General features: G+C 42.1%; 1 protein-coding gene across 1 annotated transcript in view; it reads right to left on the reverse strand.

Moving 5' to 3' along the window:
• Positions 1-12,977, reverse strand: part of dock4 (dedicator of cytokinesis 4) — a 214,840-nt gene extending 201,863 nt beyond the window's left edge. Inside the window, exons 1-4 of the mRNA XM_060926739.1 lie at positions 12,860-12,977; positions 12,271-12,311; positions 2,865-2,920; positions 1,158-1,254 (exon numbers count right to left, since the gene is read on the reverse strand). Coding sequence (XP_060782722.1) covers positions 1,158-1,254; positions 2,865-2,920; positions 12,271-12,311; positions 12,860-12,977 — 312 coding nt within the window. The remainder of the gene's footprint in view (positions 1-1,157; positions 1,255-2,864; positions 2,921-12,270; positions 12,312-12,859) is intronic.
• Positions 12,978-15,930: the final 2,953 nt, after the last annotated feature.

Below are 15,930 nucleotides of genomic sequence, written 5' to 3' on the forward strand. Positions count from 1 at the left end.
CCACCCACTTCCAGCCAGCACGGTTCAGCGCGGTTGTAGTCGAAATGCAACTCCAACAGCCCCACTCAGCTCGACTCAGCCCAACTCAGCACGGCACGGCTCAGCCCAACTCAGCCGCGTTGGTAGTGGAAAAGCGGCATAATTTTACCAGATCACTATGGATTTTCACAGGGACGTAGAACATGCAGAGCCTTTTCCAAAGAGGGCAGCCATGGCCCGCTATGACCGCGACTCGACCCGTTATTCACCCCCAAAGCCCCACGTGAGCGTGGCTCACCGAAAACTTTAATATAAGCCCTGGCTCCAGCCACGCACGCATGCACGCCGAGATTTAAAAATTCAGAACTTGGCCGTTGTAAGTCCTAGCCGTGCCAAACTTTACAGGCACCTCCCTCTCCCTGAGACTTTTTGGAACAGCTCAGGAATGGCCTGCTACACCCGTGGCTCTGCCTGTTATTCACGGTGAATTTCGACCACTTTCTGGAGCAATTTATTGGTTTGACCTAGATTCTTTCTCTCAGGTCACACTATATAAAGCATCGTGAGAATACAGGTAATTAGGCCAGGTGAGCATCACCGCTCACCACAGGTGGTTGGATCCTGAACCACTGGTGTGTTGGTTGAGCGTGACTATAGCACATGTACTGTAGCTGGCTAGCGGTAAAGTAAACAAACGCCCCGTGACCGATGCCAAGTGGTGCACATATATTTCTGACCGATGCACATGCATCGGTCTGGATCCGTCCCTGGGGGTGGGGTGAGCAGTGGCTCATTATCATTTAAAGGAACAGGAAAGGCTGTTTTGACAGGGTGAGAAGGGAGCTGTGGTGTTTTATCTTTGTGGTATTTCGACCAAAACATGTCGCAGACCTCAGGGAACCGTATCAACCTGTGGAAAAGGGGTGTAATGTGTAACCTTTAAATCCAGACTTGGAGTAATTAAAACAATAATCATTAGTGGTGTGTTTCAGATGTCGCCCAAGCAAATATAATTCACTTAATTCAAACATAATTGCTCAGTGCATTCATTAATAATACCAAGAACTCTATAGCTGTGAGATTTTCATTGAAATTAATTTAAAAATTAAATAAATTTCATGAATCTGACTGTTCTGCTTGTAGACATCATTTAATCTGCCTTTTTCAAGCTACATTACCACATAGAGCTGTTTCCACATGGTGCCCCAGTCTCTCAAAGTCACCGTCATCTCCGTGATGACCGATTCCTCCGTCGGGATGACCGTCTCAAACTGCCTGGAAATGACATATATAAAAATATCTCACACACACAATTCTGATTCTACTAAGCCACAGTTTACACGGACCATATACCTCATTATAGGCTATTAAACCACAGTGCTACTGGATGTTCGGACCTGTATGGCAGACGCTGATATTAAACAGTGTGTAACTGTCAATTTGGTGAAGTTTTATGTCAGGAAATCCTTCCATTATCTCTACTGCTTATCTGTCAGGGTTACAGGGGAAGCTGGAGCCAATCCCAGCTGTGTTCAGGTGAGAGGTGGGGTCCACCCTGGGCATGTCGCCAATCTGTCACAGGATTAGCCCACACAGCCATGAGGGGAACAGACAAACTCCACAAAGAAAGGCCTCAGTTGGTCATGAGGTTCAAACCCAGTGAAGCACCACCATGCTGCGCTGTAAGGAGATCCATCCATTATCTGTAGCCGCTTATCCTGTTCTACAGGGTCGCTGGCAAGATGGAGCCTATCCCAGCTGACTACGGGTGAAAGGCGGGGTACACCCTGGACAAGTCGCCAGGTCATCACAGGGCTGACACATAGACACAGACAACCATTCACACTCACATTCACACCTACGCTCAATTTAGAGTCACCAGTTAACCTAACCTGCATGTCTTTGGACTGTGGGGGAAACCGGAGCACCCGGAGGAAACCCACGCGGACACGGGGAGAACATGCAAACTCCACACAGAAAGGCCCTCGCCGGCCACTGGACTCGAACCCAGAACCTTCTTGCTGTGAGGCGACAGCGCTAACCACTACACCACCGTGCTGCCCCCGTAAGGAGATCTCATCTCATCTCATTATCTCTAGCCGCTTTATCCTGTTCTACAGGGTCGCTGGCAAGATGGAGCCTATCCCAGCTGACTACGGGTGAAAGGCGGGGTACACCCTGGACAAGTCGCCAGGTCATCGCAGGGCTGACACATAGACACAGACAACCATTCACACTCACATTCACACCTACGGTCAATTTAGAGTCGCCAGTTAACCTAACCTGCATGTCTTTGGACTGTGGGGGAAACCGGAGCACCCGGAGGAAACCCACGCGGACACGGGGAGAACATGCAAACTCCACACAGAAAGGCCCTCGCCGGCCACTGGGCTCGAACCCAGAACCTTCTTGCTGTGAGGCGACAGCGCTAACCACTACACCACCGTGCCGCCCCCCGTAAGGAGATGTTTATTTAAAATTTTTTGCAGGGTGTCTCCACGGTTAAAGCTTTGTAAGAGTCTGAGGCAAAGCCATAAGCTGAAGTCTTCAGGATAGAGGGCTTTGCTCTATCTAGTTTCTTCTTTTTTTGTTGTTGTCATTAACTTCAAGAGAGAAAAAGTCAGGCAGGTGAAGGAATGAGAAACCATGCTGTCGTTGATGATTTTTCTATAACAGCATGCTCCCAAGCGCTTTCTTCCTTAGCTGTCAAGAATAAACTTAACTAAAGGTTGTGTGTGTGTGTGTTCATGTGGTGAAGTTGAATATTTATGATACTGTACCATACATTCAGATTAAAATTGCCAACCGAATTCAGTCGGATTTTAAGCCTTCCTCTAAACACACCTGCTGTGTTCAGCACTTTGAGAAAGAGAAGATGTTCTTACCCCTTGTTCTTAATGTGGGCATGTTTCAGATGAATGTAACTGCTTGGGAATATTCCCTGAAAACAACAACAACAACAACAAATAGAGTAGACTCAATAAATACAATTCTATGAATAACACGACATTTTGAAAAAAAATCAAAAGATACGTTCATGCAACAGGAGAGGAGAGAACATTGCTCTTTGGTGGTGACTATTCATAGCTTTTCTTTTTATTTTCATTATCGTTCAGTTGAATGAGGACAACTTCAGCATTATGGATGTGACATTTGAACTCATATTGACTTGCAAACAGTCTCACTGCCTGTACAAGATTAGCATCAATGACCTTTTAGTGAGAACACAGAGTGCACTCAGAAGTAAGATATCTAGCAGTGACATCACACACAGAGTTTTTTTTTTTTTTTTTTAAACACGTTTTCGGCACTGGCCGTGAATTTTAGGACTGATACAGAAAACGTGGTACATGCTGGATATAACAAAGAACACATATTTTTAAATACCTAAGTAACCATTAAAAAGTAATTATACCACAGCAATGTTGAATCCCCAATTCTGATTGGTCAGAAGGTGTTGAGTAATTTTCTCTAATAGCAGCTCTGATAGTACCACCAGGTTTGTATTAATGCACTCCAATGAATTAACTGGTTGTGACTTTCCCCCAGTCAGCTCATTGTATATAAAGTGCACCTTCAGCCGCGCAGCCAAAATAACTAGTGACTCTGCCCACCCACCATGCCCATGACACCCACCACCTCTTCGAGCTTCTCCCCTCAGAAAGGCGCTACAGATCCATATCAACTAAAACCACTCCATTCAAAAACCGCTTCTTTCCTACAGCAGTCAGAACACATAACACCCCTTGCTATAAGATCCATCCATCCATTATTTGTAACCGGTTATCCTGTACAGGGTCGCGGGCAAGCTGGAGCTGACTATGGGCGAGAGGCGGGGTACACCCTGGACAAGTCACCAGATTATCTCAGGGCTGACACATAGAGACAAACAACCATTCACACCTACGGTCAATTTAGAGCCACCAATTAGCCTAACCTGCATGTCTTTGGACTGTGGGGGAAACCGGAGCACCCGGAGGAAACCCATGCAGACATGGAGAGAACATGTAAACTCTACACCGAAAGGCTCCCGTCGGCCACTGAGCTTGAACCCAGAACCTTCTTGCTGTGAGGCGACAGTGCTAACCACTACACCACCATGCCGCCCTTACTATAAGATCTCATACACTATCCTACAACCCCATTTCCAAAAAAGTCAAGACTGTGTAAAATATTTTTAAGAAAACCACAATGCGATGATTTGCAAATCTTGGAAACACTATATTTCATTGAAAAATAGTACACAAAGATAATTTATTTTGCCAGGGTGCCACATTCTGCTCTCCAGAACATGCACCCTGCCCTCAAACACCAGCGCCACACCCACTTTTATATTTCTATGCACCCTACACATGATTTTCCAGAACTTTCCAATTCCTGCCACAGAACATACGTTCCGGCACAGAAAGAAAGTGCGCCCTAACGAGTGTTGCCGACTTGCAATGAAGGTAACACATGCTGACCAATCACAGCACACTATTAGCGCAGAGTCATAGATGCTCTGTCGACCATTTTGTCATATTACAACGACGAGTCAGTGAAGCAAGGTATGTTTGAAAAACAGCGATGCCTACAAAGGCGCGAAAGAAAAAAGAATTGGGAAAAGCAGCAAGAGGCTCAGAGAACCTACAGTAGAAACTCTGTTTGCCAGAATGTAATTCACTCAAAAGTTAGGACCGATAGATCTAGACTCCAGATATAGATCTATAGAAAATCTAGTCACTCATGTTAACGTTAGCATTCACATGTTAGACTTGCTCTAATCCTAGCTTTAATATCATGGACTAACATTAATGATCATTTAATGCTATTGGTATTACTATTATTAGCTCATCCAGCTGACAGGCGATGAGCTTACCATCATGTGCTGTCTGTCGTCCATCATCGTCCACATTTCACGAAAATCGCTTCTTCTCTCTCAATTCTTCACTGAATTTTATGCTTTTTGGCAGGAAGGTAGGTCTGCCTGGGATGTACATAGCTTCTACACAAATTTGCATAATTGCAATTAATAATAAAGATATGGAGTAATTAATTCCTAACGAGCAGTTTCCACACAAATCGCTTCTTCTCCCTCAATTCTTCACTGATTTTGATTCTTTCTGGCATGAAGGTAGGGGTACCTAGGGTGCATATAAATTCTACCCAGATTTGCCGAATTACAATTATTAATGAAGTTATGGACTAATTAATCCTTAATGAGCAGTTCAACAAAAATTGCTTCTTCTCGGTCAATTCCTTTGCATTTTGGATTCTTTCTGGCAAATAGGTAGGTATTCCAAGGGTGTATATACAGTAGCTTCTATATATAGCTTGTATATACAGTAGTGTATATAGCTTGCAACACTTATTGTACAAGGTGGCCCAGTTTAGATAGTTCCTTCTGGACTAGACGGGGCTACGCTGTCATTGATGGGCTTGTTATCAGTATTAACTAATGTTAGACTGTCATGCAAATGCGCATGGACGTGAGTGGCAGTTCAGATGTGGCATTATGAAGCATTGTATTAAACTGGTTAACTAAGAGGCTGTCCACATGGCAACGGATTCAGGTGAATCTGATAAAATTGTTTATCGTTTCGGCCTGGCGTCCCCACGGCACCGGCGTTTTGGGTGCCCCAAAACGAGAACGGGTTCCAGAGTGGAAAAATCTGGCAACGGCGCCGTTGCGAAGTCGTCTGGATGAGTAGAACGGATTTGTTTACGATGACGTCACAACCACATGACTAGAACAAGCAGCACTCTCGCTGTTTTGTATGAGCCACTGCATTGCATTCACTTTTGTATACAGCTTTTCTTTTAAATAAACAAGTAACTGAACCATTTCTTGAATTTCTTTTTTTTTATTGGATGAGAGTACTTTTCAAAATGTTCACACACAATATAAAAAGTTATATAAATTATATAAAAATGCTTTTCAAAATGTTCACACACAATAAGAAAATTAAGTTATATAAAACTATGCACACTAATGAAACTAATTTGTACACACAGAAGGCACGATTTCCTCGCGTAGTCGCAGCCATCTTCTTCTTGTTGTTGTGTGCTTGTTCCTGTGAGTGCGGGTAGAAGAAGGGGTTTATGCGCATGCGTCCTACTTCTTCTATTGTTCTGGTGTCTCCGATGGGACCGTCTTACAGCGCACGTAGAGGTGTGGCATGTGTATTGCATCGTTTTCAGCAAGCGTTGCGTTGCCATATGTACTTGATATTTTACTGATCCGTTGCCCATGTGGATGCGATATTTTTTTAAATAAAATCTCGTTGCCGTTGTCGTGTGGATGTAGCCTAAGAATTTTCAGATTTGTTTACTTTATTTTACAAAAGCTATCCATCATAGCTAATTTTGCATGATGGATTCTTTGTCTATTGTAATGCACGAAAAATTGCCCACGATAATCATTGGCACCCTGCTGCCTTGGAAAGCTAGCTGGAACACTGATATCAAATATTGAAGCTAAGAAATGTTATTGTCGTTATCAATAATTTCTAGCTAGCTAGCTTGTTTTAATACATTACTGTTTTTATAGTAGCAACTCATTCACAGGGACTTGTATGATGGAATTTGTTGAAATGGTGACTTTTTTTCTGTGGGTGAGACATTTATTTAGCATTTGGGGTGTTTCACAGTCAGGGTACACACGTTTGTGTCACTAACATCAAAAAATCAAGTTCAATTTTTTTGGCACAGTTTGTGAACTAAATGAGGCCTTTGATGGAAATTTCTTTTCTGCTGAATGCTGTTGGTGGCAAGAATTTGTAGCTAGAATACAAACAGCACTGTATTGTTACCGTACCTGGCTAATGGTGAGAGCATAATTATTTTTCCGGAGAGGACATTTGTTGACAGACAAACATCATGTTTTTTTGTTGGTAACCACTGTAGCTCATTTTAAGAAGCTAAGTGTATAACCTTGACTACGTTCAGACTGCACCCTGAAACGACCCATATCTGATTTTTTTGCCCATATGCGACCTGTAAATATCTGATTTGTTATTGACAATCTGAACGACACAGATCCGATTTTTTCACATGCGACCCAGACCGCTTGGATATGTGGTCCTAAATCCGATGCATATCCGATATTTTCACATGCGACTGCAGTCTGACCGGACAGGTCGCATTCATGCGACCTACACGTCATCAACAAGAGGCAAACGTCACTATTCTGCGTTGGCTAATCCCGCCTCTTTGGTGGAAAACAACAACATTTGTACAGTTTTCAGAATTTAAATAGACTTTTATAGAATTGATCAAGCTAATGGTGGATTTGGTAGGGACCTGGATGTTGATCTGTTAGCCTGATTAAATAAAACAGTTTCTATAACTGATTTATAACTTAAACCATCCTGTATTACAAGATTATAAGATTGTTCTGGAAATTTCCAGTAATTTGACACCTTCGGTCTCATTAGTCTGCTGCCCACATTAATCAGATTATTGTGTGAGTTCCGCCGCCGCCACAAAAACCACATTGCCAGGTCTCGCCTCATCTCCATCGCAAACTGCACTGGTGTTTATGCACCTTGAGCCAGCGCTGAGAGAAGCTGCAGAATTCAGCTGGCTATAAACAATCTAAATAAATATTTATAAAAATGTAGAAAACGTTTATTAATATGACGAAATAAATATGTGCAAATTATTAAGCCTGAATTAAGTTTGGTAATACAGCGGCCGTATCCCAAATGACTGCCTACCATAGGTGGTTTTAAACGGGGGCCAGAGGGGGCCAGTGCCCCTGTAAAATTGTTCCTGGCCCCTGTTGTGGCCCCTGTGCTGAACAGATAATAAGATTTATTAATTTCGACGTGCACTGGCTCGAACATCGGAACTGACATGATGGAGTGTTCTACACGGACTCCTTAAAGCGCTACACGCACACTGTTACCTGCAGCAGAAAGACCAGCAGCAGCGCGAATTGTAAACTTCGGACGTGAGTGATAACAGCTGTCACGTCCGAAGTTTTTTGATTGAAAAGCCATCAGATACAGTAGCGTTGACACGTTTCACTGAGCCATATAAAGTCTTTTTTGAGCTCTTTAGACTATGCAAAATAGCTGTGGCACTCCCAGTGAGATCTGCCTCTTGTGAGCGGAGTTTCTCCACTTTGAAACTGGTGAAGACCTACGGTACCTCCGATCCACCATTAGTGAGGAGCGTCTAAGCAATCTTGGTGTGCTCAGCATTGAATCCAGAAGGTCCAAGGCTTTGAACCTTGATGCATTTGTAGACCGTTTCTCAAGGAGTCACAATCGCAGAATCTTGTTGTTGTAGTGTTTCAGCCTGCTGTGAATGCTATAGGGTGATTCTGAGACCACTGTATGTGAATTTATTTTTTCTTTCTATTTTCCCCCCCTGCTGTACATAAAGAAAGAGTGAGATGATGACAGTGTGATTTAGATAAAGATAGTGATTGTACATTCAAGTCTCATGCTGTGAAAAAGAAAATTCATTCATGCTGTGAACTTAAAAAGTGTCATTGGACAGATAAAAGGTTCATTGTATGCAAAAATAGAAATCATATTTTACAAAAAAAAGAGAAACATGGTTTTAAGATTTATTGAGCACAATTTATTTTATGTTTAGGCTATTGAGACAGAATGTTTATCTCATTGTATTTATGCTCAATGTATTTTGTTTTGGTTTTAAATAAATTAAACAAAACATTTTGAACGCTTAAATATTGCCATGTTTTTTCCTTATATGTGCCCCCCTGAAAAAACACTGGCCCCACCTCGGCCCCCCCTAGTAATTTTGGTCTAGAACCGCCACTGCTGCCTACTGAAGCTCGAGTGCACTATATAGAGTTTAAAAATCCATTACTTCCTAGTAACATGTAGTGCACTTATATAGAAATTAGAGAGACATTTAGGAGCCAACCCTCGTTACCAGGCTACACGTTTTCATTTCAGTTCAGAAACAAAAACACACACGAGACCTCACACTTTAACCAGATAATTAAACAAACAAACAAACAAAAAAGAAATCATTAAACTTGAAGAGTGCGCTTTTTTTTGTTTACGTATTACGTAGATGTGCTTATTACGTGTCAATTTGCGCATGCGGGACACTTTTGGGTCGTTTTCCGTTCATATTGGAGATCGCATACAAGTCTCATATAATTGGTAATGTGAACGGCCTAACAAAAAAATTGGATTTCACAACAAATCGGATATGGGTCGTTTCAGGTTGCAGTCTGAACGTAGTGCTAATGTGCCAGTACTTATATGAACCTGGACTTTCAGAATCATAACCTACTTATCTAAGAACTGCTTTTTTTTTTAAATTTAATAAGGACCACATTACCGGAGAGGACATTTCTGACAGACAAGTTACCTTAATAAATATACCCTTGTTACCCTATCAGTACCCATTTGTAGTCAACTTTGTTGGCAATAATTCTTCAAGTGTGAAATGAGGCTCCAACTACTATTCAGGGGCTGTAAGATAGATTAATATTAGGATTAGCAACCTCTTCAAACTCGACCATATAAGGTTCATACATAAAAACTGATCAAAAGTGGGGTTACTTAATAGTATGTCAGGCTGGCATGTACTTGTATTCAAACGAATGGCTAATTTGCAGGTGGGATAGTATTAGTTCTTCATGCAGAGCTAATCCTCACTTCACAAGTACTTATTGTACTTCAGTAATACTTGATCCATTCCATATAATCCACTTTGGTACCCTGACTGTGAAACAGCCCATTTATGGGAAGAATAACATAAGTGATAACAGGAGCGAACTTGTTTCACTGCTGGTCCACAACATTAAATGCAACTATAAACTGATAAAGACCGCGAGTTGGCCTAGTGGTTAGCGTGTTCGCCTCTCGACCGGGAGATCACGAGTTCTACTCGCAGTCGGGTCATACCAAAGACCGTCTGGCAAGGTATGCTGCAATACAGATGCGAGTGGCGAAGTCAAACTCTCGCGGTTACCAGAGGACTAGCCCCCCACTGTAACCCTAACTGTATAGGCGAGAGGCCGAGGGCTATCGAAAAGGAGATCAGCGCCCCACCCATACGCCTTAAAGAGTTGGTTAGTACTGGGACAGGAGACTGCCTGGGAAGACCAGATTCTGCCATGAGAGGGACTTTGACTTGACCTGATAAACTGATAAACAGTATAACATTCTCTTTAATAAATAAAAGATGGGAAAATTGCTGTGGTATAAAAGGAATAAAACACTTCAGAGCACCGTCATCCCTTTTCCACCAACATGGAACGGGTTCCGTTCTCGTTCAAAGCATTTCAACTAAAAATAAATGGGTTCGGCACCAGAAAAGTTGGTTCCCAGCTGGAACCAAAATATGGCAGTTTTTTCCAGTGCAAACCATAGACATATAAACATAGACGCCGCATTCTGCGTAGAATCATACATCATCCTCACCGCCATATTGGATGTGGCAAAGTGGAGATTCTTCAACCGTCTCTGGTATAGCGTCTAGACAGTAGCCGAGAATAAAGATGCCTCATTCATGTGCTGCGTTTAACTGTACCAACAGGTTTACCGTCCAAACGAGATCACATGGGATTACCTTTCACAAGTGAGACTGGAAAAATACTTTTCATTGTATTTGGTCATTATAACGTAATTTTACGAACAGATTTTTCTGACTTTGTGGCTAATATGAAGGATTTTGACAGAACAGGTCAGACAGTCAGGATCAGAGAGGGAGCTGTTCCTTCAGTCTGCACTGTAAAAAATGATTTGTTGTTTTAACTTAAAAAAGTTAGTGCAAGGGCTGCCTTAAAATTTTGAGTTCACTGAAATTAATATAGTAAGTTCACAACAATTTAACTTACTATGTGAATTCCAGTGAACTCAAAATTTTAAGGCAGCCCTTGCACTAACTTTTTTAAGTTAAAACAACAAATATTTTTTTTTACAGTGTGCAGTTTCCCAGCTCATCTCCACCGGGTAGGTGTAGAGTTATAAGCAGTGAGAATTAGATAATACAGTGCCACACTATCTCATCTCATCTCATCTCATCTCATTATCTGTAGCCGCTTTATCCTTCTACAGGGTCGCAAGCAAGCTGGAGCCTATCCCAGCTGACTACGGGCGAAAGGCGGGGTACACCCTGGACAAGTCGCCAGGTCATCACAGGGCTGACACATAGACACAGACAACCATTCACACTCACATTCACACCTACGGTCAATTTAGAGTCACCAGTTAACCTAACCTGCATGTCTTTGGACTGTGGGGGAAACCGGAGCACCCGGAGGAAACCCACGTGGACACGGGGAGAACATGCAAACTCCACACAGAAAGGCCCTCGCCGGCCCCGGGGCTCGAACCCAGGACCTTCTTGCTGTGAGACGACAGCGCTAACCACTACACCACCGTGCCGCCAGTGCCACACTATGATGAAGGTTTTTGAACATATGATGAATGTTTTTAACCTTTCTGAATGTGAAGGAATCAGTGATGTATTTTGTTTTGGTATGACGTTAGAACCTGGCCGAACTCAGTTTGGCGGTCATTCAGCTCACTTTATTCAACGAGAGTAGGTCTGTGTGGTGACTCAATAAATAAAACAGTACATTTTTATTTTCATTCACTATTTCCAGTTTTTCCACTATTTCCATCATTTATCATATTCAGTCTTGTAGGTTGGTTATTGTGGCCTCAGGTTTTGGTAGCTTGCTACGGTATGCTGACTGATTAGCTTACCTGAGCTATCTATCGCATATCTGTCGCTAGTTTGCAGTGTACAGGGTATTTCGCACACTATTTATAACCATCACATTAAAAGTTATATGTGTTGTTTTGATGCCTGTTTGTTTCCCAAATATATACGTGTGTGTCTTAATGGGTGAATAAAAGGCATCGAGTTAAATATTATTGTAGAAAGGGGCTTTATGAAGTTCAGTCCATTTACTTGCATTGGTTTACGGGGAAGATTTGCCACATCAAATACGGCGGACACTCTGACGTATCCCAGCAACGGGGCCACCAGCTCAATGCGGCGTCTATGTTTCTATGTCTATGGTGCAAACCATGATGACATCGCTGGGCGTGTCCTTAGTTTGGAAAAGGGCACAATTTCAGAACAAAAAAATGTACTGTAAACAGATATCTGCAATAACAGAACAAAAGCTCAGAGATGCATGGGACTGGATCACACCAGCACATCGCTCACAGCTTTTCCCACTGTAAACGTAATGGAATTGACCGATGCAAATTCATTCTTCCTATCCCAGTTTGTCTGCATAACCAAAACAGACAGAAGTCAAATCAATCAGTGACCTCAGTGTTTCTCAGAACAGATGCAGCTTACCTTGACATTTGGATTCTTTACAACGAATCCTCGGTACCATCCTAAAAGGACAAATGGTGACATTTGAGAAAATCATATCTCCGTTTTGAAAAAAAGCAGACGTTATTATGAAAGTTAAAAGCAGTTCATCAGTTAGTCGGGTTTTAAAAGGTAAATGATTTTTACTGCACAAGAGCAACACGAGCGGCAAAGCAAAGAAAGCAATACGTTCTGTTCTTGTGCAGTAAGAAAAAAGTCTTTGCGTGATAATTGCACTGGAGGCTAAGGAGGCTGTGGGTATCCACTCTAATCTGCTGTACTTTAGTTTAACAGCAATTGTAGACAATGAAAACACAATCCAAACAGGCAATTATGCATTTTTTTTCATTACAATGACAGGTATATATTATTATAATTAGAAATCTATGCTTTTATATTTTATAGACCAATAAGGACCTTTTGGAATCATCAGACTCAGTAATGCAATAAAAGATGATTTAAACATACTGTACTACACTCATTGACTCTAAGGCCTGAGCTGTTACAGGACAGCTGTGGGAAGTTGCTTCAGTAAGCACTACTGGGTTTTCAAAGAATATTTTCTAATTACCTTCACATTTCTCCAAAATCTGCACTGTGTCTCCGATCTCCAGGGGCAGCCCATGCTGAACCGTTCCACGAAAGTTTGCCAGCACTGAAATGGCAACAGGGAGCTTATTAATAATCATACACTCTTCAGAGATTCTTCAACATGGACACAGGATGCACACCAGGCTCGACCAAACACCCTTCTCACAATCAGAATTATATTACACCATTACAGTTCCTGAACTATTGAAATGACACGGAAAACACCACCAATATTTGGATTTCTCTTTCAGTGTTTGGTTTGGTTTTGATTTGAGGTCTAAGTTTTAGAGCATGAACACTGAAATGTTTTTGAATATGAACGTTTATACACTCACTGGCCACTTTAATAGGAACTTGTTCTTGATTCTAAGATCCCTGTTCTTGGCTGCAGGAGTGGAACCCAAATGTGATCTTCTGCTGTTGCATGCTGAGATGCTTTTCTGCTCACCACGGTTGTAAAGAGTTGCTATGAGTTGCTATATCCTTCCTGGCAGCTTGAACTAATCTGGCCATTTTCCTCTGACAGTCCAAAGACATGCAGTTAGACATGCAGTTAGGTTAACATGGGGTGGCCTTGGGCTGAAGTGCCCTTGATCAAGGTACCTAACCCCTGACTGCTCCCCGGGAGCTGTAGTATGGCTGCCCACTTCTCTGGGTGTGCGTGCGTGTGTCACTGCTTCAGACGGGTTAAATGCAGAGGATGAATTTCACTGTGCTTGAGTGTGCATGTGGCAAATAAAGGCTTCTTCTTCTTATACTCTTGCTTCACTGTCAATCACAGCAACACTGGCCAATCATGGCCATCTGTGAGCTTGTGTATGTGGAAGAGGACAGACAGCGCTTTCCTCTGAGTGTGCTACGCTACCCTGTAATGAAGCATGTGCAAGTGGTTGGTTTCATGTGTTTCTGAGTGGTAGGACTAATCATGTACCAGTGAAGTGGAGAGAGATGCGTCTTACGTTTTTTTTTTTATGTTTTCTTTTTTAATAGCTAAATTCCTATTAAGTAGCTAACTTTTACTTTATTCAGCAAAAGGTTGCAACTCATAATTTCCGACCTCCAACTCAGAAGAAGCAAATCAAGTACTCCATCAAGTTGGGAACTCAGGACTGTCTCCTTAACTTTTTCAGCAAGTGACATCAAGTCAGCAATAAACAAGTGTTGCCAGGCAAAACAAACCTCGCCCGGCAGCACTTATTTTATACTTATATGTTGATAATGGTAACATTTCTCAATCATCAGCTGTCAGGTTATAGTCCAATGAAAATCCATGACCTTGAGTTTGACCTTTCAAGGTCACTCAAGGCCAAAGATCATGATGCTAAATGGAAGGCCATATGGGAGTTCCTATATGCTCATAATAGTAAACATGTGTCTATTGGCAACCATTTTTGAGTTATAATGGAAAATATGGTATTTTGACCGAAAGGTTGACCTTTCCGGTGACCTTGACCTTCGCCTTGACCAGATTACCCCCAAAATTTAATCAGGTAATCTACGGACCATTGACCATCTACCCTGAAAATTTGAAGTCAATCAGTGCAACTGTCTAGACGCTATATCGTTAACAGACAGACGCACAAACAAACCGAACTGATTACAAAACCTCGCCCTGCTTACTCCGGCGCAGGTGAGGTAATAAAGTAGCACTTATTACCTTTAAATAGGTTATGTTGTATATGCAATATATACGCCTAAGACCCAATACGGGTAAATACAAATTACAAGAGGGATTACAAGAGATGTAGTAAATAGTCATGTATGAATGAATGGCTATAAATATGGATGTGAAATTTCCTGAAGAAAATCAATCAGTGATAGACAGTTCATTGATCCACTTAGTGTCCTTTCCTTTCAAACCTCTCTTCTCATGGCACTTGGCTCTTCTTCTTTTGTTGTCTTCCTTTCTGTCACTGTTTATCTTTTTGCATATGTCGTAAGTTCTGCCATTCTGGCCTCTCAGTCACAGTGTCCTTCCATGTGTGTAGTGCATCACCACATTTCAGAACATCCTCGACAGTGTCTTTGTAGCTAAGAAATGGATGACCAATCTTTCTAGAACCTTCTGCCAGTTCACCATAAAATAGTGCTTTGACTGACCGGTCATCTGGCAAACGTAGAACAGGGTTCTAACTACACCAAAATATCAGCATAGTGGCACCAGTCATAGTGGCCAGAGGTTCAGGGCTGTCTTAGGACCCCAAAAGCTCACAGGTTCTACATGCTCGGAGATGCATTCTAGTTCATTTCCTGACACTTGCAGGCCTCCCTGAAAGTTACTCTTATTTGGTAATATTAATGACATTTTTTTGCCAAAAGTTGCTGTGATTGTTTTTGATTGAAGATTTATTATAATTAATATTCAGCTATATTGGTGACATACTAGTGCATCTCAAAAAATTAGAATATTGTGAAAAAGTTCAATATTATCCATCAGTTATTTAAGAAAGTGAAAATGTTATATATTATAGACTCATCTCATCTCATTATCTCTAGCCGCTTTATCCTGTCCTACAGGGTCGCAGGCAAGCTGGAGCCTATCCCAGTTGACTACGGGCGAAAGGTGGGGTACACCCTGGACAAGTCGCCAGGTCATCACAGGGCTGACACATAGACACAGACAACCATTCACACTCACATTCACACCTACGGTCAATTTAGAGTCACCAGTTAACCTAACCTGCATGTCTTTGGACTGTGGGGGAAACCGGAGCACCCGGAGGAAACCCACGCGGACACGGGGAGAACATGCAAACTCCACACAGAAAGGCCCTCGCCGGCCCCGGGGCTCGAACCCAGGGCCTTCTTGCTGTGAGGCGACAGCGCTAACCACTACACCACCGTGCCGCCCCATATTATATTACACATAAACTAAAATGTTTCAAGCATTTTTCTATTTTAATTTTAATCAGTATGGCATACAGTACAAAAACAAACAAAAAAAACATCTCAAAATATTAGAATATTTCATTTCGAGTTTGAGTAAAACAGTATGAACACAGTGTATCTCTCGGTCTAGTTCAGTACACACAACCACAATCATGGGGAAGA

Source organism: Neoarius graeffei, chromosome 8, assembly GCF_027579695.1.
Source record: "Neoarius graeffei isolate fNeoGra1 chromosome 8, fNeoGra1.pri, whole genome shotgun sequence".
In the NCBI taxonomy this organism is placed as follows: domain Eukaryota; kingdom Metazoa; phylum Chordata; class Actinopteri; order Siluriformes; family Ariidae; genus Neoarius; species Neoarius graeffei.